This window comes from Cardiocondyla obscurior, linkage group LG01, assembly GCF_019399895.1.
Source record: "Cardiocondyla obscurior isolate alpha-2009 linkage group LG01, Cobs3.1, whole genome shotgun sequence".
Classification (NCBI taxonomy): domain Eukaryota; kingdom Metazoa; phylum Arthropoda; class Insecta; order Hymenoptera; family Formicidae; genus Cardiocondyla; species Cardiocondyla obscurior.
In genome coordinates, this window is record NC_091864.1 from 2,080,754 (window position 1) to 2,106,443 (window position 25,690).

Sequence of the window (25,690 nt, forward strand, 5' to 3'; positions counted from 1 at the left end):
TCGGAGAACGAAAAGGGATAATTAAATGCGGATTATCTCTGGCAAAGCTCAATCTCTTGTTCGCGTTAATTGGAACGGGAAGAAGACAGTTATTAAACAACTTGTGGATAGATTCAATAATATTTTGCAATAACGAAGCCGCTGATCAAAGGAAGGTAAAGGGTGCATTTACTCGAATCAGAAGCGCATGCAGTAGTACGACTGAAGCTCGTCCGTCCGTCGCGTATAGCGAAACAAAGTTAAAATCTCAATAAAAGTTGTTTATGCGGAAGCGCATGTGCGGAATGTAATTTAAACTGTTATCATCGTGAAACTCCTTCTTTCTCTTCCTCTCTGAATTTTCCGCGGCACGAAATTGCGATTTTCGCGATACCAGATAAGGACTGCCCGATAAATTGCACGTTTTACGCGATCGCGATGCTTGTTAGCGAATGAAACTTACTATGCCGCGTAGATATTTGATTTCTAAATAAAATTCAAACGCAAAAAAAAAAGAAAAAAGAAATATACAGCTAGGATCGCAACGTTGCTTTCCCAATAAAGCAGCAACGTCTGCATTTAATTACCATTTACAACTCGATTATGTTCTTCAGCGCGTACTCGAGTTTCGACGTTATTGTGCGAACACGGCCAATGATTTTAGTTGTTTCACGTCGTGATAAATAATGACGAAGCTAATTCAATTTCCGTGCATTATGCACTAAAAACAGAAAAAGTGGCAACACTTTCAAACAATTAAAAATCCTCCAAAAAAAAAAAAAAAAAAATGTGGGCTATATAAAATCGATACGCGCTCTCAACCACGTTCTTTTTCTTTTTTTTATCTTCGGGTAGCCGTTTATTTCCGGTTTCTTCCGTAGGGGGTGCAACAAGTGTTACGTTGCTCGTGTCTCGAGGTAAACGAGCGAGATACCGCGTTGCAAATCTACGAATAAATTTCTTGCTCACCGACCACGGTCTCGTTGCCGCTGCTTGAATTGATATCTACGGCTCGTATTTCAGGATTATCTACTCGGATACGTTATTTTTGTTTTGCGTCAAGCTGCGCTTTAAGCCGGCTTACAAATGTACCAGTATAAACTTCTAAAAAAAAAAAAAAAGAAAAAAAAAATACGAAAAAGGACAGATTCACGCATCGTGTGCGGATAGCCGCTTTATTAAAAGTGCCCGCCATCTCGGGAAAACAACGTTATTTGACGTTTACGCGATCTTTTATGAACCGCTATTCTGACTTTCGCCGCGATAAAATTACGGTCCCTTTATCATTGCGGCCTGATTCATAAAGTGCGAGGGAACAGTTAATGACATGTAAAAGAGAACATTTTTATTATTTTTGGCAATATTACAGGCAAAATATGAGCCCACATTACTTTTTATTTTTTTTTTTACGCCCTTATACGAGAAATTTAAAAAGGATCTCTACCCCCAGTAATATTCACGACAAAATAAAAATTCTTATAAAATATTTATCACAGAGAGAACAGGCGGAGAGATAGACGCTCTCCAAAAGTAAAAAATTAAAATATCAATAATATTCAAGATTTCATACGCAAAGTTTTCCACGTCAAATTTACTTTTCCCTCGCAGATGCGCAGCAACATAAATCAAATTTCCCTGTGACATTCCACGAACGGGATCGATTGGGACTTTTAGTCCATTGCGATATAAAACTATCCGCGCGTAAATCAAGCGCCCGTCGCCTGCCCCATGTTCGTTCGATATCACGCTCGCGACATTTGCATCGTTAGCACAAGAGTCTGCAAAAAAAAAAAAAAAAGGCGCCCTCCTCCCTCCGGTCCCTTCAAGTGGCACGTACTCGACGAACGCAATTTTCTTTTGTTTCCAGGCAGACCTATCCTGCAGAAACACGAAGCAGACCGTGGGTGCGATTTACACGCGCACAAACTTCGTGACGTTGAAATACGTCACCGACGCCTGGGGCACCAACTCGAATGGCTTCCGCCTCGTCATCACAGCCGTCAAGGATCCGAGTGAGTATTTGTCGATGGGAACCGTTTTCAACTTATTCGCGGAGGCCAATCGGCTCTCTGACATGCAGAAATGCAATCCGAACGCAAGCGCGAGGCTTGAAACAAATTGATAAATTTTTTTCGATCGCGATGTAAGAACGCGCTTTTCCGATATCGATTCTGGAAATTGATTTACGCTTGCGTGTAAAATGTGTACGTCATTCTTTTAATATACTATTTAACAAATAAGCGGAAAGACTTTCGCGTTTAAAGTTTCTATCCGTTCATCAATTCCTTTGATACATCTCGATCAATTTATTCAGATACAATTATTTTGGAATTTATTCACATGCTCCTGACATTTGAAAAACATATTTCCTAGTGCTTCGCCCGGAAAAAGGAAACGTTGAATTTTCTTTTCTATTCTCTTTCTTCTTTTTTTGTTCTTCCGCGGTTCGTTTTTATGCCTCACTGATTTAATCCGTCTTTCGAATTGTATCGTGGTCGTCGGCTCGGGATCTAAGTTTATCATTCAATCGCTTTTATTCATTAGCTCTCGAGCTATTAAATTTGCCTTTCAAATCCACCTTCTTTAAAGCGCCGTGTCAATTCCTACTCGTCCCCGAGATCGTATTTTCTCCAGCGTCTACGTTTAATGCACGATTTCAGAGTGCAGTCGTTTAACCACGCGATAAAGCTCAATTATTCTATTCATGTGATACTGCTCGTACCAATGAATAACGTCACAATTGAATCAGTCATGTGCGAAGTTGCATAACTACATATATATCTAAAAGCGAGCTTTAATAAAGAGAGCATTTATTTTAAGCGTTAGATGTAACAGAATAACAAGCTTAGTATTAAGAATAATACCAATACTGAATTTTATTTTTTAATTAACTCACTGATATATGTATAAATCAATATCAAAGAAACTAAATATTAAAAACAGTTTAAAGCTTTTAATTATTGCTAAAAAAATTGTTACTAACGTTTTGGAAATAAATATCATTGAATTTTTATTACAATGTCAAAAATCTGCGGTCTCACCACAAAGCAGGCTTTATAAAAGTTTCGCAAGATAAATAGCGCACATAATTGACCAGTTTGAAGATCCATTTTTCCTAGTTTTCACGCGAGTTTAGCAAAGCACGCGTCCGGAAACCGTTTCATATGTAACGCGGATCCGCAACGGCAAAAAGTGCGCGGATAAATATTGAATGAAATTTGTAATTGAAATATGTGTCGACACAATAAGTGACGTCGTTATAGACACATCGCGCGGTCGACGCGGGCACGAAATTTTAATTCGACGATTCGATTCACGAGTTGACCGATCGTCGGCTGTGAGATTTTTTTTCGCGACGGCAACAAAAGCGTGATGGTGCGTTAACAGGACAGGATATTCGATTCGTTTCGATTCTATTCGCGGCTTCGTGTTCTGTATCCGCGTCGACGCGATATACATACAAGTGCCGTAACGCCTGATCGCGAATCGTACCAATGACATCGTTAGGACGTGTTAACGAAGACTGATCTTGTTCGCTTCATTCGCGCGCAACAATTTTTCATTACGAAGACGCGACGCGACGCGAATCGCGGCACGACGATAAACGTTTCCCGTCATTTCGCTGACGATTTTATCGAGCGGGCCTTCGAAGCCGACATAGACTGTTAATAATACGGGGAACATTGAAATGAAGTGCTTTCACCCCGGGCCGTCTAATACCGAGGAAAAAGCGTACCACATCGCTCCTCGCGAATCGTTATCTCGCCTCCCCGCTCGTGAGACCCGACGTAATATTTTCATGTAATAAGGTGCCTGAGAAACGAGCACCGGGGACAAATGCAACCACTATATTTTTATATCTTCGCGTCGGAATCCTGATAAAATGCACAGGCGCTTGACGCCATTCCACGCTCTCTTGATTACAAAACGCTACGCCGCGCGGTAAAATGCGGCTTAATGCACTAATAACAAATACTGTTACACGTAAAGCGATACCAGCGACACGCATAACGCATCGATTTTATATTCACCCGTGGTTTTTCTAAAAAATATTATAATCGAACGAAATAACATACCGGAATTAAATTATTTCATATTAAATAATCATTATTGTAGTGAAATAATTATTAGATAAAAATTTCGTGCTTTTAATTGGAAAATTGGTGCGTCTTTGACGCGGTGTCGTAAAATAAGACACGGGTGGCAATAATATCGAGTATAGGGGAAGCGTTAATCTTCGTATTACGAGACTTCGCCATTTCACACTTGAGATCCACATCCAAGATGACTTGAGAGTCTCGGCAAAGTAGCTATCCAGTCTCGGGACTCGACAGGTGTCGAACTTTAGCTCTCGTCTGCCGAACAATTTCCTCAAGTTGTAATCTTCCGGCGGTTATAACGGGCACTTCAAGGATAATCCGAGAGAGTTAATATAAGTTAGTTCGGAACTAAACATAGAACGCGAAATCTCGGTCGCGCACTATCGCTGTTGTTCTTCGGCTCCTATTCTATCGGCACCGCTGATTAAGAACCATGGATCCGTCTCGAAAAGATTGTTCTTTAACTTCGCCGATCTCGTCGACGTTCGCGATATCTAAAACCTATTAGCTCCCTTAATACGGCATTAGATTGAAATAAAATCTCCAGCGGAAGCGTCGGAATCAACGATCTCAATAGCGGTTGCCGCAGGAATTCTACATAGCTAAACACGCGCTCGTTATCGAACGCAAGTTACGGTTCAGCGACATCGCGGTAGCGTTGCACCAATTTGCCATAATTATGCAGAATGCGAACCGCGAGAGCGGCCACGTTTATCCTCTTTCCCCGCGCCACGCGAACGTTTATCCCTCGGTCGTCCCATCATGTCAGTTCATCCCTTTTGATACCGCCGTCGCATCTCTCATGTATTTGTGTTCGAACCGATCCGGCAAACGCGAACGCTCGAACCTCACTACGATAATTATTGTGCGCCCGCGATATGCTCTTTCCTTTTTGCGCGCCGCTAATTACCTCGCGTGATTAATTGATGGACGAGGACCGACGTTAGCGGCTTAACGTATAACATGAATAAAACGAAGATACATAGGCGCGAAAGCTCATTGCGAAGGGAAGAACGCGGAGCTCAATGCGCGTCTGACAACGTGGATTGACAGAAAACACATTTTACGCGCGATCCGTTTTCTCGGCTCCGTTGAAAAAACGCGACATTTTGACGTGTGACATTACACGGCCTTTTTACTCCCGCAGATTTATATCTCGTTATAACGTGTTCTCTCTATCTCATATTTATTTTATTTTATTTTTTTTCCACAAAATTATCTCTTGCGTCAGAGTACATTCATACGTCGTAGTTATATAATTAAAAGTATCTATTTCGAAAGTTCTTACACTCTTTCTAAATTTTACGTGGCATATTTCAATTTATAAAAAAACTATACTTCCATTCAAATTACAAGAATATTTCTTTGTATAAATCAATATAAAATAATTGTATGTACCGACCTGCTCAATATTTCATTACTTAAAAAAGACAGAGAGGGAAGAGGGGGAGGGGGGAAGTATATTTGCACCTCTGGGAATGATTCTGCGCGAAACAACGATCCTTCTTTTGGCTCGTTTCGAAACGGAAGGTATACAGGTCAGAAGGCACGTTTGATAAGCGAATAAAGGGATGCAGCCGAATATCTGACAAGTCAATTACGGCCGTCGATGACTCGGATCTCACATTATTCGGAATTTCATGATCGCCGAGTAATTAATTGGCTCACGCGCTGGCCCGAGAATTTCTTCCGATCGAACGGTAGAATACCTGCGAGGGTTATCACGCGGGCTGATAAATGGAACGCGGACGCGCGCAATCGCGCGCGCGGGGGCACCCACCACGAATTCCGTTCGGCGCGGTTAAAAAGTGCCAGCCGCAATCGAGGAAAGCCCACCCTTCTCCCCCCCCCCGTGGGTATTGTCTGGGCGACAGATTTCCATGCCCGTCGTATTTCCTCACGTTCTGTCCTTCCGTATTCCGCCTGTCCGTCTCCTGTTTACCGATGAATTATAGCTATTCCGAAAAAGAACTGTCGATACGCGTTTAATCGCCGAAGCGAAGTTTAGATTAATTGAGAAACCCCGCGCATATTTTTCACACTCAATTCTCGAAATAGAATAGAACCGAGAAATGTTGACGCAAAGATTAATTGTTTTAAACGATCGATCCGCGTATACCGCAAATTGCACGTGGCAATGAAAACGTTTAAAGTATTTGCATTCGCGCGGAAACGGTTGCGGTTGAGAAAAGCTTATACAGATTGCGTGACGACGCGCCAAACAGAATTCTTATAACACCGTGAATTTTTGTTAAAATAAATATTGGAAATTGAGGCAGCGAAATCGGCGAAGTATCGCGAAGCGAGGTAAGAAAACGATTTGCGTTTTTCTCAAGAAGGCACATATCTACATGACAAATATCCGACGGCGTTGCATCGCGGTTGCAAATATATTTCTAAATGCAACGCTAAAATAACGTACAACGTGAGAAACACTAAAGTGTCTGAAATTGCGCGCGAGGTTCTCTCTTTCTCTCTCTCAAACACTCCGGAACGTGTCTTCACGCGTGTAAGGCATTGCTGTCAGCACCGACCGTGTAATCCAGTGAGACACTTAAGTACCTTGTCGCCAAGTCTCTCAATCTCGGCTCGAATAGTTAGCCGTGCGTCCTCAGCGATTTCTCTCCCTTAACTTTCATCGCAGGGGACTCGCAGGGCGGCAGTTACATGTGTCTGTCGGCGCGAACAGTATGTCGGTTTCTCGATAATACGCCGAAATGACATGTGCAATGTTAACTGCGCGCGAGTTATGTGGAAAGGGTGGCAGGGACAAGTTTCGCACATGGGAATAAACAGCATATAAAGTATTTGATTTCTTACGCCCGGAATCCTCGTGACACACCGAGAAACTCAATAACGTACAAAAGATTTTTCCCTCCCGTGTTTTATCGCACTTCGCTGCAGATGTGCAACGACGGAGATAGAAAAAAAAGAAAAAAAAACGCGAGTGGAGAGTGTAATAGCGAGAATTAATAACTTCATCTCTGGCGCGCGGCATTACAGTAGTTAGAAAAAAGAAGGACGGGGGAGAGGGATCTCTTTTTCTTCGTGATCTCGATCGGAAGGATGATTCATGCGCCATCGCGCACGACTTCCTCCGAGTGCCTCCATTTTCTTCCATCTCATCCGCGTGGCTCTTCCGCCCCTTACCCTCGTCTCTCATTTCCATCGGAGGTCTTACGCCGCTCTCGCTTTCCACCGTCCTTCTTTTTTTTTTATTCTCTTTTTTTTTGCCCAACGAATTCAATTCTTGCCGTCGTAGTGCGGACGCACTTTCAATCTTCTCCGACTTTTGCCGACATCGGGTAGCATTCGCATATCGATTTCGATGCGCCAACACCCCCGAAAGCATTCGTTCTTTTCCCTTCAATATCACGCGCTCCCTACGTCGTTTTTGTCTGGATGCGTCCCTGCATATAATTCGCGCCGCGAACGGAGAAAGCATCGTCGTATCAATCTCTTCCACCCGACTTTGTACATTTTGCCGGAATTCGAAAATTATTATCGGAAGGCAAAGACAATGAAAGTCAAAATGGATCTAGAATTGATCAGCACTTCCCGTTTTTGTTCTTTAAAATCTAACAACTTTTATATTTAATGTATACTAATAATAAAAATACTATTAATATAAAAAGAGATGATTAATTGTAATTTTATTGTCAAGAATATTTTTGGGATAAGTAATTTTTTTTTTATCAATAGTGGTAGATGTAATAGAGACATTATCTATTGAATTTTTTTGCTCCAAGCTCTTATTTTCTACTTTTATACATGCACGTACGATAATTCCCTACAATCAACAGCAGTTTTACTTTACCCGGCAATCTTCTCGTTTCGTGGAATGAACGTGTTGATATCTTTAGATTAAAATTATAGTAGAATAGAGCAAATATTCGAAAGCACGTAGTCTGAGATTTATTTTATAGAATGCTTCGATTTAACTTTGATTTTATGTAAACTTTCTTTTTTTTTATATTTCGTAATCGTGCTTATATAAAAATTATTATCCAGTTAGAAACCGCAAAACAATTTAAATCTTATAATTTTTATACATTAGCATCTAAATCAATAAGATGATAGTACTGTAAATTATTTGTTTGCTAATATTTCTATGTTTCTTTAAATTCAGTACTTCTGTATTTTCATTTCAATTCATGAAATTTTTGTTAGTAGCCACCGAGCGTGACCAACTTGCAGAAATACCAATTTCAAAGAGCTTTTGTAAGCACGCACAGCTTCGATATAACGTCCGAGCGATTTTTCTCGAGAGAGTTGTAAAAGGAATTTCCGCGAAATCTTGTTTTAAAGTAAAAGAAAAGTTACTTTTAAAAGTCAGTCATTATGAAATAAAAAACCTCATTCTTTTCCCTTTATTTATCTTAAATTCTGATTTTGTTTATTTAGATGTTATTGTAATTCATATTGCAAAGCTAAATAAAAAAATATTCTCTTTAAAAAAAAAAAAGAAAAATAATTACACGTCTCTAGCAATAAATATGTAAAAAATATAATTATATTTTTTACAAAATATTTAATTATTTCTGATCAAAGTTGAATATTATTAATAATAATTGGAAAAATGCTTCGATTATATTTTTTCATCTAAATCGGGAAGCGTATCGTTTATGATATATAACCGTTTGCAAATGAGGCGATGATTTCCTAGACTTAATTCCGGCAAATTGCACAGTAACCAGCTTCGTGTAATAACGGACGAGACCTTAGCGGTGCCGGTTTCTGACGCGGTATGGGGGGATGAATGTGTGGTAATATGTCGCATCTAGTGCATGTGCACGAAAAGTTTTATCATTCAGCGAAGCATCGCCGAAATGGACGATGTAGGGCGAACCACCGATGAAATTTAATCAACGATACACTCTACCATTCCACGTTTCGCGGTTTACAAGTGCACAGATATCGAAGAGAATTGTTGTTTATGTTAGCAGAATAAAGCATTAGAGTATTCGCGAAGGTGTTATTAAACGTACGTGGCCCAATTTATACATATAAATCGCGTAAAATATAACTTAGTTATATTTTTTTGCGTCAAACCAGGGAAATTGTAAAGAAAGAAAAATTAAGTAAATATTAAATTAATACTTTTTATCCTTTTGTAAAATAATAAAAAAAAACACGATTAGATATATTTTTAAATAAAATGAGTCTGTATAAATTGAGCCTGAAACCTTTAATACCTTCAAAATCTGTGTAATCTCTGCAGAAAATCGTTCGCGTTTATTTTTGCGAGTAAAGCTAAAGCTGTGGATTCAATAGCTTTGTAAAGGTCAGGATGGGTGTAAAACAAATCAATCCTATGGTAGAGGTAATTTTTTTTGTTTTAACAATAAATATTGTCGGAATGCGGAAGAAACTGTGAAACAAAACGAAACGAAATTGCCTGCACCAATACGACGCCCAACGTTCGAATTCGAAAGAGCGATTCCAAGGATTCTAATAGAGATCTTTAGCTTTACCGGTCCTCACTTCGATTTAATTGACTATGTCTCGGTAGGATTATCCGTAGGATTTCGGTTCGTCCGCTTAATCTGCACATTAAAGTCGATCCGAGTTCATCTCGTGAGCGACATTGATATAAAATTTACACGGAACTGCGGTTTGTAGATATTTTCATTACGAGTAAAACGGATTAACGATATGAAGACAATCATTATAGTGCTACTTAATCGTCCCTCTATTAAGTAATCTTTTTAAATTAATTTTATTTAACGTTTCTATATGTTTAATTAATTTTTATTATTTTTATTTAATTATGTGTATTTAATTATGCGCATTTTCCTATGACGAAACGTATAAAATCGTAACGCATGCATGGAAAAAAATAATGTCGACTCACCGGTTCGATGCGCAGCAGCGGAGTTTGCATGACGATAATCTGTAACATAAAAATAAAAAATTTATAAAAAAAACGTTTAACATATTGTTCATTATTAAAAAAAAAAAAAATTATATTTGCGTGACTCTAATAAATTTTCAACTTGTATAATTAAAAACAAACTTATCTATTATTAATTAAAAGAAAGATTTGTAAAAGATTAAGCCTTTGTAAAATTTAACATTTTTCTCTACTAATTATTTAATTCTATTATTTTTAATTAATAGCAAGATAACAAAGCAAGCACGATAAATAACAAAAACTTTTAATGCTATGTAAATAAAAATGATTCTCACCCTTGGGTTGCTCCGCTGAAGCAGGAGCCTCCCCGAGGCCTCCTCCTCCTCTCAGATGGGACGTGACGAGCCCTCCTTCCGCGCACTGGAAACTCGCGAACGCGTCCGGGTGAAGCTACAATCGCGAAAATTACTTGACAAATTTTTCGACACTCCCGAATAGAAAATAATCGTAAAAAAACGCCCGGTAACTGTCGGCAGCCCCGAACGACCGACGAACTGGCTGCGGTTCGTATAAATACTTATATCGGCGATAACGGCGCGGTAATATCTGCAACAGAAAAAAAATACCAAATGGAAATTAGTGACAATGTATAAATTAAATCAGTTAAGAAAAAAAAATTCTTTACGCGTTTTATTAATTTTACGTAAAGGCAAAGTGATTTTTACCTTCGAGTTGTTGCGTCGACGCCCGATGCCTTTCCGAGGCCTCCTCCTCCTCTCAGGATGTCGGGGATGTAGAGCACACCAAGATCCTGTAACACAAAAATGAATATTAAATTGTAGGAGCGTTCACATTAATATTCATTGAAAAATTATTATCAGAGAAATAATAGAAATAATTCTTACCGTGGAGCTGCTCCGGCGACGCCCGATGCCTTTCCGAGGCCTCCTCCTCCTCTCAGAATGTCTCGAATGGCACGCGGTACTTCGGCTTCTCCTCATCTGAAACAGGAACGAGACCAAAGATTATTAAAATGACGATATTTCTCGGTGTGTCCTAACCGCGTGCTCGACCGGCAGCCAGAGCGCTCAAGGTTATCACGTGTATATTACGCGATGTTTTGTGTCGCGACCGCTGCTCAATCTCGCCCGCTTCACACCTTTACGCGTCGCACAATGGAATTTATATACCGATTCGGATTGCTCGGAGCTTGACCCGAAGAGGGTCTACAGCGATCGTACGACGAGTTAAAGCCCTGCTCCGGTGATATGCGTAGCTACTTAACGCGTATAACACTTAAATGGGGATTGGACTTACTTTAAAGGGACGGGAACTGTTCGCCCGTATTCTCCGTATGAAGAGAAGGGTGGAAGATGCAATTCGTGCCGGGATACGTCTCCGTAGAACGAATTATCACCTCACTTCCGGTGCGACCGCGTGCTCTTTTAACTATACGTGCTGCGTGGTCTACCTGTGCCGGATGAGTGTGTATGGGTGGGGGAAGTCACGTACGTGCGAGCGGTAGGCGGCTCGAGCTCACCGCTAGCCGCCTACCGCTCGCATCCCCACCACCTACCTCCCTACCTGTCCTCCCCCCGCGCTCCCCTTGTACGTCTCGCAATATAGATACGCTGATTCAATTTAATGTATCATAAATTTATAATCGATAAATACGCCGCGGTGTTAGTCGACTACAGCAATCATTTATAGTTTCCGTAATTAGCTTTAAAAAATTAATATAATTATTGTCCGAATGTATATTTAAATTAAATTGTAATTAAATAAAAAACGAAAGGTGATTAAAGTATCATATAAAATACGTACTATGGTAACCCGATGTGAAACAGAGGTAATATCGGGTATCACCACTATCAAGGATTAACGAGTGAGGGTCGATATTAGAAGAAAGCCGGCCAACAGAAGAAGAATTATTTTATAAGACAGCAAAGAACGGTTGCGGAATAAAAGTAGTAGATTAACGTACGAGAAACAAGCTTATTATATGTATAGTACCCTACTTAAAAAAAAAAGTATTACACGTATAATACGTATTACCGAAAATCATTAAATATAAAACAATTCTCTTTAACGTGAAAAAAAAAAATCGAGAGTAAATAACGCGCGATTTGTAATATCTAGTAATATAATATCCATACGTTAGATTCAACATATATTAAATTTTCTGCAGCAACAGAATTAAGTAATCCTAATATAACGACATATAATTATACGTCAAGTACTAATAATTTACCGCAATTAATTCTGAATTATTATTAAGCTCACGATGCCTACTAACGTTAGTTAAATGCAAATGTTCTCGTATAAAGCCTGCGTTTGACACACCCTTTATTTTAGACGCAAGCGTGGAAGCGCAAGATGTCAGACACGTTCAATCATCCGCGGACATTAACCCCCGGACTGCCGGTTCACGGTTGTTGCACCTCGCAATTCGTTGCACCGGGAGCGCCCTATCACATGTAACGTTACAGACACGCGATGCATTTTATGAATGAAGCCAGCTCGTACAGGTTTATGCGGGGCCCCCCCGACTAAAGCTATGGCCTTCGTGGAGAAAAGTACACGATTCACTTGAAACGACGGTTCTCTTTCTTTCTCTCTTTTACGACTGCACCCAACTACGTTATTGACTTTTGCCCGCCCATCCGAAAGCTATTCCGCATTGTTTCTCCAAGCATTTTCGTGAGAGCGATTCTTGTAATATTTACGTTTCCTTGCAACGACACCCTTGGTTCGTGAGTGACAGTTTCAAGCGTCATCTTCGAGATAACAGCCGAAAAAAAAAAATGAGTAAGCTCACTCAAAGAAAAGTTTTATGACAGAATTTATACTTCTCAAACCTGAGCGTTATATAGCGAGATTAAACGTAACAAACTATACAAGCACTCGATAAGCAAGACATACATAAATCGAATAAAAAAAAAAAGAAAAAACTATGTTGCATTAAATCGTTTTTCGTCATATAAGAAAATTAAATAATTATAGAACACACAAAATATTAAACTGCAAAATTGATTATCTCTACAATAAGCTTTCTCATTTTTTATCAATTATTATTTCGTAAAAAATTGCACAATCGCCATATAAAATTTTAAGCGATTATCGCGCTAAAATCAATTTTATCGCATTAATACTTAATTACTGTTTTGAAATCGATTACGGCGGTGAACTTTAACGGGAGCAGCCTGTAATAGGCGATGCAAACGAGCAATTTCGAGGCGACCGGCGTGGAAAGGAAATTCATTAGCACGCTCGCGCCTTTAAGGCGAGCTCTTCATGCGAGCTTCTCGAACCTTAAGAGATTCGATCCCGCCCGGCCTTGTCGTTCAAGTTCGCGTCTTGTAATACTATTACGAGGTATGCCTTGGGATTATTCGATCGAGAATTCACGATGCGTTTTAACGCTCGTAAAAGGAAGAGCGTTTGACAACACGAAGTTTACGATGGTATGCTTCTTATGGCGGTAATAGGATGAAGGCAGGGAATTAGTGAGAGAGGAGGGAAACGATGGTGAAATAAACACCACGGGCACGTGTATGTAGTGCAGCCGCGCGTGCACCAAGGGTGCTCTCCCTTGTATTCACGCTAGCGTGAGCATGCACGCATTGCTTGAGGTGATCGTGCACGAGATTGAACGAGGAATTAGGATGGGCAGAAGGAAGCCGATTTCCATGCGGATGGTTCCCACACACGTCGCACACACGCATGTTTTCTGTACACATTCATGTTCCACGGGCACCCTCCACCCTCCGCCCTACGTTATACAATATCTTTGTCGTGGTTTCTTAGTGGTGGTTCGGTAACATAACTATATTTAGTTTCGAAAAGGCCAATTACGCCGGATATTAATGGCTCTAATTATTATATATTTAAATAACTTGCCTAGGTAATAAAATATTTTTATGTAATTTAAAACGGGCTCTCTATATTTTAATTTTGATTCAAATGAAAATTATTTATCGGCATAAGAAAATATGTAATTCTTTGCGAAAGATAATAATTATAAAAAGAAAATTCTATTGCGTACTATATTAATTAACAGACGTTTTTGAAAATCTTTTTTTTTTATTAAATACTATGTAAATAATAGAATTAAAAAATATAATTATTTAGCCTTTATTGTTTATATTACGCTTGCTACTGTAATCTCTCTGTTTTCTTCTCTGTCTCTCATTGTTCCTCACCCTTTACCGTCTCCACGAACTTTCGCAAGCCACGAATTTCGCCCCAGCGGCATAAGCAAATAATGTGTTTATGCATTTGCATGATGCTTCCGTAACGTGAACTACCCCAGCAAAGCTCGTTGCGCAGAACGGCGAGGTACGAGACGAGGCGTATTTGTAATCCGAAACCGCCGACTCCCGGTCGGCACCCAACGCCGGAATGGATTTTACGTCCATGGAACGCGCGATTACACGTCGTTGCGAAATTAATAGGCATGCATTCGAACGCAAATGCGCTTCGGCGTCCATTACCGGTATTCCATATTTTTTTTTTTTTCCTTTTCTTCCTAACTTGTTTTTCAATCGGACGTGCGTACCAACGAAAAATATTCAGGTTAAAAAGATTACCGACAAATATTTTTACAGGGAAAAATTTACATGATGAGATACGATGTTAAAACGTGTTAAACAATGTGTGAAAAATATTTTATAAAAATTAATTGAATGCGCGCAGGAAAATTATTATGCCACGTTTAAAACGATTTGTTGTTACATGATGCAGGGATGTTCGATACCGATTTTCCACGTGGACGCTTTATTTCTATCGGGGTTGTTTGTTATTTGAATAAATCTCTGGCAATTTATTTTCTTAACTACGACGGAAAGTGATTTATTAAAATAATTTTTTGTCAGTTAAGAAAAAAAAAAAATTCCATGCTAAAGTAGTTAATGCATTATGTATACGAGTAAAATGTGGTGTCGCAAAGTCATCGGACTTATAAAATGCTGTAATAGTTTTTTAAGCATCATGCATTAATCATATGTAAATAGAGCGATGATTGAAAGATAACGCCAGCGTACTGTATTACGACGGTGTATACGTCTACCTATACTACTGCGCAACGAACACGCTACTTTCTGATCAATTTTTAATTAATCAATTACATGTATCAATTATTTACATATCGTATATAAAAACGTATTAAAAAAAAAATGTAATAAACCTTACTATTCTTAAAATTTTGTTTTTTTTTAATATTTTGCAAACTAGGTATTTTGAGCAGAAGATAAATTAGCGTAACATCGAACTCATCTATCTTAATGAAATGCACCACTATTTCTAGTAACGGGATCTTGGGATTATTGTTATTATCGTCTTTAACATCGTCATCGGCGTCATTACCCGTAAGCGTGAATCGCTTAGCTTAACAGCAACATACAACCTTTCTCACGCGATCTTTGACTTCAATCTTGCGAGCGGATTGTCACGCAGATTAAATTATACATATAAGCAAAACGGCGAGCGCAACGTTAAAGAGTGAAATGATGGGTTTTTTTATTTTTATTTCTAACGCAATCTAAATTAATGTTTTCTAATGACGTGACATGATAGTAATCTTTTATTTATTCATTTGTAGCTGTTGTCTTGGAAAATAACTGTTTATCTTTTAACTGAGAATTACGGTCCATTAGTTTTACAATTTTAACTCGGGTCGTACCGTCAACGTCGAATGTAACATTCTGCTTCAAATCTGACGACAAGCTTGCACGTAAAGTGCAAAAAAAGATCGACTTGCATATGCAGCACGTGCAAACGAAATCGTCTACTAGCGTCACTCTTACTAATGGAACTGGCAAAACACGAAAACGTTCATAATGCAAGGCTAGTTCCGTAAAATGCTTAACAGCAAATGAAACATAATCGACCAGAAAAAGAAAGTTGATTTGAGTATTAGATATTGAGACATTGCGTTTTTCTTTTTTTTTTTTTACCTAAGACATTGTATTTTAAATAAAAAAAAATGTTTTCAACCTGCAAAGTTGTACTTAAAAGACGTTTAAAGATTTTTACTCAAGTAGAAGCTATATGTTCGTCTTTTATAATCTACGGACAACAAAATCCCAAGTGTACGTCACAGATTGCGAAATTGCATGTCTTTCAAAAGATTACAGGAGTCTTTTTCGGTATAAGTTAGCGTGCCACCTTCATGTGCTTTCGCGTGCGAGTATTATATCTCACGACAGAGTTTAATGAGGTCCTCCCTGCAAGCGAGATGTAAATTTTACTTCAGTTTTAACAGCCCGATACGGAAATTACCTTTAATATTTTTTATCTTTTTATTTTACAACATAATTAATTCAATGGTTTCATTTCAGCATATCAAACGCACTCATGTACATTTAAATAAAGTCGAAAAAGAAAAAAAAATATATATATGTACATACATATCGCTTGCAGAAAATTTTTATTAATTTTATTTGATTGTATCTTCTTTTTCCCCAGTTTCAAATTTAAATAGAGTATACACGCGTTAATAATTAGATATATTGTAACTACGTAATTAAAACAGACTGCCAGTTACGCAGTTTTTTCAAGAATATACTGAAATATCGTTCGCTCGCCGATAAAAACTTCTACATTCTTCTACTCCCCGTGAGAATGGACGGATTGCGAGCAAATTTCATAGCTGCCACGTGCATTCCCATTCTCAGTATATGCATGCGTGAACCTACCGAGCCTATAAGCCTTGTGCAAATGCGAATACACGCGCGTGTCAATGTGCATAACACTTGGTATTACTGCACATCAGTGGTGCGGCGTGACTGCGCATCCGTTTGCTTAGCCACGACTGTTAATTTCGATGGCATATTGAGCATATTTGAGCGTGTATACGGTGTCTACCGTCCAACGTTAAATGATTGGCCAATCCGAGAGGTTAAACATTGACTCTGTCGCGGGTATCCGTACATACAGTCGTTGATGCCATCTTCCTTCAGCCTTTTCTCTCTCTCTTTCTCTCTTATAACGTCACGCACGAAAGTGATTGTCGAAGTAATTATTACAGCATTTATAATATTATTTACTTTATCTGCGAGTGGTCGTATAAAAATTCTGTACGTAGCCTATCGAGCTAAATGAATGCCTACCACTGTCTTACGGCTAAATGCTGTTATTCCCGAGTCTTTATTTTCTCAGAGCCTTAATAAAAAAAACTCCGCGAACGGCAGTGAATCACGAAAGTTTGGGTAAAAAGGAAGAAGTCTCGACTGTTAAATTACGTAAAATTACATACGGCCATCCGTGTGCCTTTTTGCCGCGCGCCCTATCCCTTCGAATTGTCGTCAATCCTTTTATTACCTTCACCACGAGTGCGGAAGCCCTCGAAGAGTTATAATTGCCGGCGGGCAAACGCGGAAAATCGCTGTCTTCGCTGCCCACCGTGAGCTTTTTCACGATCGGTAAAACTTATCGCTCGTTATTACTTGCATTCCACCGCTTGAACCGTAATTAGACCAGATGCTTCAAGAATTACGGCGGTTCGATGTCCGAGAATGCGTCAGAAATGCTCTTTCCGCGTGATTGAAAATTGTTTTAACGCGTAAATATCAAATATTCAAAGTAGCGTTATTATAAAATATGAAACTGCTTTATGTTTGAAACAGTTTCATTAATTCTATATTATTGCAAGATTAAAGCAAAATACATATTTTATCAATTTTATAATATCGAAATTAACAATTGTATAATATTAGCAATAATATCATCAATAATGAAAATTAATATTAATAATAATAAAATAATGAATTTGCACAAAGGGTCAATTTATGACGACTAATAAATTTTTTTTTTTGGTTACAAAAATATCAAGAAATAAATTTTAACGCTCTTTGGTATTTCGACACCTGATGGCAAACAATTTAATTTGCAGTTTGCGGTATGCGCGTACGTTGCACAAAACGTTTATTGAAACTCAAGATTTCATTAGTAAAAGAGTAAAATTGTCAAAGCCATTAGCTTAATGCCGAACTCGGGCTTCGAGTGATCCCCATAATTGAATCGCGTGCGCGTGAATACCTTTATATCGAGTGTGTCTTCGAACTTATCGTTATAATTAAATCGAACAGGTTGCTTTTACACCTACACTTAGCCGAGGGCTAATTTCCTCGCGGATTAAGATGGTACAATTTTGATTTCCAGTAATTTTATGTTAAATAATGCGATGGTCTGTAATCTAATAGATGACCGATATTCAAATTGAGCGTTAGCATTAATTAATCGTATCATCCGGCAATCTCATCAGACATCTCATTAAATTTGTTCTTTATAAGCGCTATTCAATATGCATGAATATTCGTTAATAAAGCTATCAATAACGTGCAAATTAAAGTGATTTAGACTTGTTACGCTCGATTTAAGTGCGTTTAAATGCAATTGATACGCCTCTCCTGAGATATTTGAGATATTCATATAAATTAGACATTAAATTAAATTACGCTTTTATAAACGTAGTGCTACGTTGTTGTTTTCAAAGTCGTATGGAGTTGTCTCCTTTAAAATTTTTGTTACGAAGCGAATATATTATTTTCAAAGAATAATCTCGTATATAACGTCATGTCTGCCTCGTGAAAAATTACGCGAAAGGCTACATATGAAAAGGGCTTGTGTATTCTCAAAATAGCCTGTCATTGAGCTTCATCGCCCACAGAAGAAAACTCGCGTCGAGCGCGAGAGGTGTACACCCTTCGACGAGGTCATTCGCGCATGTAGTACATACAATGGCTATACATGTAAAGAAAGTATATCATGACTTGTAGGTAGACTTTAATGTCCTGCGGTAATTGAACTCTCGCACGTCTCGTGTATTTTTTTTTTCTTTTTTTAAGTGTAGATATAAATAAAAATTATTAAGTTATAAAAATATGTTTAGCTCGCATAACAAATTATTCTGTATTATTTTTTCCAGAGCACACTTGCAAAGACTTTCGATGCACTCAGAATGAATTTTGCATCGAGACGGATCTCCTTTGTGATGGCGTGAATCATTGTGGCGATGGATCTGACGAGGCTACTTCCACCCTTTGTGCCAGTAAGTTTTACAAGTTTGTTATTCCCTACACCTTTTTTTATTCCCTAAACCTTTATTATTCCGTAAACCTGATTTTTAATAGTTTTAAACGCAAAATAATGTAATGTAAGTTCTAAACTTGGGTCTTGGACTTTATTTTTGTTGAAATTATTTAAAATTAAAATACCAGAAAAATATTAAAAATTGTATACTCTCCTTTTCTCTTTGAAACGTCGTTGATTACGTTGTAAACTATTATTTTGAACGTTAGTAATTAACACTGCAGACGATAATAATGTGGTAGTTAACATGAAATCAATATGGTCGTCATCAAGCTGTACGATGCATCAAGTAACTATTTGTATTTTTTGAGACACGCTATATTTAATGAGCAAAGTAATTTAGATCGCGAAGATATAATCTCGTATGACTTAGTAGAGTTAGTCATGCGTTCGAATATCAAAAAGATAATAAAAGCAAAAAGTGTAAATTAGAAAAATATTTTACCGGCAAAAGTTAACTGTAAATAAATTAAATCGTAATAAAACGGTTGAAATGAGATAAATTTGCGTAGTCTATAAATGTGATGTATAATTCATGCGAGCTCACGAGTATAAAAGCATACAGAAGTTTTATAAAATATGATATGCGAGTGTTGTATGTGGGTAATAATATTACTTATTAAATTTCGCGTAATTTGTGGAAAACCCAGATTTAATTTCTCCAATTATAAATAAACTCAGAGCTTCTATATATACTTTTTTTTTATTTTCCCAATAATTACGGCCACACCCCCGATGATTCGTCAAATGTTTTAGAACGTAATGATTTTCCCGGCTTTTGCCTGTGCGTGAAATTCGTTACTATTTCGTGGGAAATGGTTACAAATACGTGCGAGCCAAATTTACATAACATTTATGTTAATGATTGAAAGTACGCGTGCGTCGACATCTGAAGAGACTAATTGCCACGTATTCATTACATATCCAAGAGTAACTCGCAATAACGGTGGAGTAAATTACTAACTTGTCGCATAATGCTTGGGCTCGCAGGAATTTAGCATATTCTACTGATATTTTGTTAATATCCCATATTCCTGTTATAATTTCCGATTTCAATTAACAAACAATTAATTTCTACTATTTCGCGATCACACAACGAGCAATATCACGTACACGACGTATGAAAAAATGCATTTGGATATCAAATAATTTTTTAAATACCATGCAGTTATATTAAAAGGTGTAGTGTAACAACTTCGCTACAATTTCGTAACAATTCTGAAAATTTTCACGTGGTTCATTATTTATGTATGTATAGTTTCCTCTATTACTTTATGCATCGTACGTTGCAAGCAACCACTACCGTTTACTTTACCATTATCGTAACGATCATCGATTCGTTCAAAAATTAATGTTGGCCGTAAAGTTTTTTATTACTCGCGTTATTTACGGATATCGTGGCCTATAACGGTAAAACGTGAAGTACATGTTACAATATCGATTTCCTGATTCGACGAAAGTACACGTGTGTCACGTCAAATTTTTAAATACGTTTAATTATCAGGCATTTTTGCGCTTCTACAAGAAGTTTGCCCCACGATTTCTTTTTTTTTTCTTTTCTTTTTTAATCGTCTTTATGCAGTCTTTATACAATATCGTTTATTATAAGATTCTCTTTTAATAAAAGTTAATGAAAATTGGAACAGTATATACGTATATACTTCAAGCAATGTTAAGGAACAACTTTAATTTTACAATTTTCTAATTAATCTCTTTTCATTGCAACTTTAGATTCCGAGACATCGACGATCCTAGGCATGCAGACTACTTGGTTCGCCGTCGCCCTTGTTTTTCTGATACTCAGCATGGGCGGCCTGGTTACGGCGGCGGTTCTCTGCTTTTGCAGGCAGCGTGTTCCTACCCCGAGGCACCCCCATAACGCGCACAATGCTCAGTCTCATCCCCCAGTCAGCTTCCCATGTGAGTCACAAAAAACCTCCCTTACACGTACACGATCGATTCGCGTCGTTGTCGCTGTCGTTGCAACCGCTCGTAGCCGATGCAACCTTGCTACGGTTAGCCAGTTCGTTTTCTTTGTGGTTTTACTTTACGTACTATTGCTTCAAAACACGAGGATACTTTCCCTCTCGCAACGGATTGCGTAACTTTATTACTCTAAAATCTCTAAATAACTGTACTTAACGATACGATCGCGTTAAAAGATGTAAAAATAATTTTTGTTACGCGAATGACCAATGTCGATGATTGTTATTAATTGCAAAATACTAAAAGACTTTTTTACGTTTAATACGGATATTGCGTGCATCAATTTTGAGAAATGTAATGATTACCGCGATAAAATAATCAACTTCAAAAATTTAAAAAAAAAAGAAAAAAAAACGAAATATTCATATACGCGTAAATGTATTTTAAATTAATTTTTTATATACGAGTAACTTCTTTTCTCTCAGTGAGCTATCTTTAATAATAAAACACGAGTAATTCAAGTAACTGAGTTTGAACATTTACAAAATAATCTGCAAACTATTTTCGCTAAACGGTTATGAATTTTAAAGTTAAATTATATACAATCGTGTTACGTGTATATTTATTTTCATATAAAATATTTAATTATGAAAATTCAGTTTACGTGGCACGGATTACATTAATAGTTATGAAAATTAATTAATTTTCATCTGAATATGTTAGCAAGCGCATTTAGCCGATTTGCTACAAAGTTGTGCCCTGCACGGGTCGAGCCAATGATCAAAGGACGCACGCGTTCGCGATTACGGTATAAAATATTCATTTATTTATACTATCGCAGGCGCTGTGTATGTGCACATCAGAGCACCATTATGTCTCACATCATTATGCAGAAAAGAGGTCATAAACGCCGGCCAGTGCATTGTACCATTGATCAGTTTAATACAAAGTATTGCGCACCTGACAACATATTTCTTTTTTTTCGAAAAATAATACATCAATGTGAGCCTAATTAATCACGAATCAGATATCAATATCGATTTTTCATAAAGAAATGAAAGAAAGATTTCACCGGGATGTGATCCATTGATTTCCTAATTCCATATTAGCTCGCAAACATATAAAGCGACGCGGATCTAAATTCTTGAGCGTATTACGCATTAATTAATACATAATATATGTTTATCTATCAATGTGTTTGTGGATTAGTGAATTACATATAATAATGACCCGGATTCAGAATTATTACAATATTATTACAATTACGAAATATTACATAATCATGCACCGTCATTTCGTATCGCGTGCTGATACTCGATTATGCTGATCTCATTCGGACACTCCATGTGTAGTGTTTACTTTTCATTTGATTGCATACCGGTTTACCTCGCACTTCTCCACGTCATCTCGTTTCATGACGACGATTCTAATTAATTAATTTAATTAGATTTGACAGAGACACTCGGCGATCCGTCAATCATACGTCATTCGCGATTGAGAATTACATTTATTTATGAACGAGAAGTTAAATAACAGTCGCGGTTACTCGCGATCGCTTTGTCGACCTCGTCATTTACACGAGTAGATGCTCTCGTAAACTTTTTGAAATTACATCGCTGTAACGGTGAAATTTTTCTCCTTTGTGATTCATATTTGAACAATGCCTTTTCACAAGAAGAATTTAATCGCGTAAATTGTGACTTGATTGTTTTACCGACACTTTACCTTTCTACTCGAGTTTAATATTCTAGAGTTTTTTATTATTATTTTTTATTTTAATTTTTTTTTCTTTTTTCTACTGCATAAGATTGCTCTTTTAACGAAGGCAGGCCTTCTTCATCTTTACGCGAGCCTTCAGGCGTACACGTATAAATAAAACACGTAATGAGGACAAACATCTCATGAGGTGAATTCGTGACATCGTTACTCGAACTCGCGACCTTTCAATTCAGAACAAAGCCAGCCTAAATATCTGCGGTCGGCGCTAAATTAATCAGGAGCCATCGTCGCGATTGAATCCCACTCGCTGCTATAATTAAGCAGCGAGATGATCGATAGACCATTGCGATATTCCGCCGCTTACAACGGCATCCGTTATTTATTTACGCGTAACTGCTATTGCATATCGGCGGCTGCGACGGTACAACGAAATTAGAGAACGGAAACAGATGAAAAAAAAAAATAAAAAAAAGGAGAGAGAGAGAGAGAGAAAAAGAGAAAGAGAGAGAAGTGGGAGAGGGCAAACGCTGAACAAAACGCACGTTGGTGTTTTCATTAAGCGATCGATCGCCATACTACCGTTCGGTCCACTCGCGCTCGTTTTATAATATCGTTTGGCTTTCTGTGATTTCAATCGGCTAGCATTTCTAGCGCACGGTATCGCGCTGTTTGCCGCAATTCCATCGATGTATCGCTGTTGTTTTTTGGCCCCACGGTAATCGATAGCAAATAACGCGTGCCTCGCGGCTTGTTCGTTCCTGTTTGTTTATTGCTATTACTAACTGCGAGAAAGAGAAAGGTCGCGTGGGAGAGGCGAAGGAAGGGAACGAGAACGAGAGTGGTGCTCGCACGCTCGCGTTTAAATTAGTTTAATATACGAGAGTTGGGATTCTATCTCTGCCACTCTGACTGGGGGGCGGGCGTCGCGCGCGCAATGCCGCGCACTGGAAATTCGATTATCCGAAACAAATGGCAGACGAGCACGACGGATAATTAATTCCCGGAGAAACGCGCCCTTTTGGCTGACTAATGGAACAACGTCTGTCTCCGCGCGCTCGGCTTTGCACACGGGCAATACGAGCCAATGCGTTAAGTGATACGTTTCGGCAGATTATTGACGTGCAGACTATCGGCGATGCCGCGCTCAAATACGTGTTAAGCATCGAGTCTAAGCAAACAAGCGCGGACGAGTGCGAATGAACAATTTACTTCATTAAATTGATTCGGTGTCAATCACACTCGTCCAGGTAAATTCATTCAAAATTATTTCGCTCTTATTCCGTTCTAAATCTAACTTTATATAAATAGTAATTTTTGCATTCAGTTTTATATAGTATAATATGCTTTATTAAATCACGTCTAATTTAATTGTAAATTAAATTGACTTCAGAAGAAAATCAATTATCTAAAAAAAAAAAAAAAAACCTTAATTGCGACATATTTTTAAAACTTTGCACGTTGCTTTTGAGTTTAAATTTTCAAGAATTCTATTTAACAAAATGTAGAACTCCGATCCTGATTTATACAAAAGTGTCATTAATTTTGATGTAACGTGGAAAATTAGTATTTCTGTGTTATCATGTCATGTATCATATATTTAGTTAAAAAAAAAACGTTACTCGAAATGTATCTAAAATTCTGAATCGTTGGAACAGAGCCAAAACTCTATCAATTATATCGAAATTCTGAAAATAGGGAGTTATCTTCACAAAGATAAAGTTACACGAGCGCAGAAGACCACTAGCTACGTCGTCGCTCCGATTTAATGGAGCGCGTCGGCTTGATAACACGACCTTCGCTTGCGTACTGCAAGATTTATTAGTGACGCACATAACAGAAACTTTTTGCAATAACGTGTTTCGAATATGGTAAACCCTAACAGCCCTAAGTCGCGCTTACGACGGATTTGACAGAAGAAACGTTAATTTATAATCGTGCACCTCAATGTTTGCGTAGCCAAATATTCAATCATAAACGCTTTTTAATTTCTGTGCTCTCCTTCTTATGTTTAATCTATCGATAAAATAACTTTTTCCAAAGAGGAATTTATGTTCTATTCCGGAAATTAGAGAAAGTATAGTAGCGAAAGAACTTATTTACACATGTACCGATGTATGCGCCGATACCACGTCAGTTTCTTGTAAAATAAATGTCGATATCTCATATCTTAACTAAAAAGTTATGCATGTGCACTCTTGATATTTTACTATCTCGGGAATACAGAGAAAAATGTAGAATAAATGGAGGTAAAAGATATATCATTGGAGCTTTGGCTTTGGTCCAAAAAGGACTCGACAACTTCGTCGATGGTGTTCAGACTCGCTGAGAAAATAGAAAAATACGCTACCTCGTTCGCTATTCCGCGCGACTCTCGTTTACGTATCGTTTCAATAATAAATAGTTACAAAACAGTTCATAATTGAATATATTCGGGAATGAAACGGGGAAAACAAAATATGTAACGTAACTGTGAAAATAATATAATTAATTAATAATACTTAAAGTTTGGAATGATAAAACGCGAAGACGAGCAATCAATTAGAGTATTACGGAGAATTATTAAAGTTTTTTAAACTGCTATTATTATTATTAATGAACGTCGAGATATTATAATTAACACGTTATCGAAAATGACGTTTGTGTTCACTGACAAACCGACGAGATTAATTCATTGAGTGATAAAGCCGCGCTCATGCAATTATTGCAACTATATACGATATAATGTCTATTTCGAGTGTGGGCAATGTACTTTCGAATGAACCGAATTCGATCGCTAATATATGTATAAACCACATAAGCTAATTTAGGTATTTCCGCTTATGCTATTGATTTCACCGTTCGTCTATGTAACACGGATTCCACTCTTAAAATGGAGATTGCAGTATGATTGCCTGATAGGCCGCGCGCCACAAATTGAGGTAGACTGTACTCAATATCGATTTTCTTTGAAAATTCAGTATATATAATACGATTAACGGAGATCTACGGTAATTGCAATTTTAACCGTAATTAAGCAAAGCGT

The 25,690-nt window shown here is 37.8% G+C and overlaps 1 protein-coding gene across 2 annotated transcripts in view; it reads left to right on the plus strand.

The window, feature by feature from the left end:
* Nucleotides 1–25,690, plus strand: part of LOC139105886 (uncharacterized) — a 146,377-nt gene that overhangs the window by 116,255 nt on the left and 4,432 nt on the right. For both annotated transcript variants that reach the window (XM_070662214.1, XM_070662220.1), the window contains exons 3-5: nt 1,847–1,991; nt 18,860–18,982; nt 20,755–20,943. In XM_070662214.1, the coding sequence (XP_070518315.1) occupies nt 1,847–1,991; nt 18,860–18,982; nt 20,755–20,943 (457 nt within the window). The remainder of the gene's footprint in view (nt 1–1,846; nt 1,992–18,859; nt 18,983–20,754; nt 20,944–25,690) is intronic.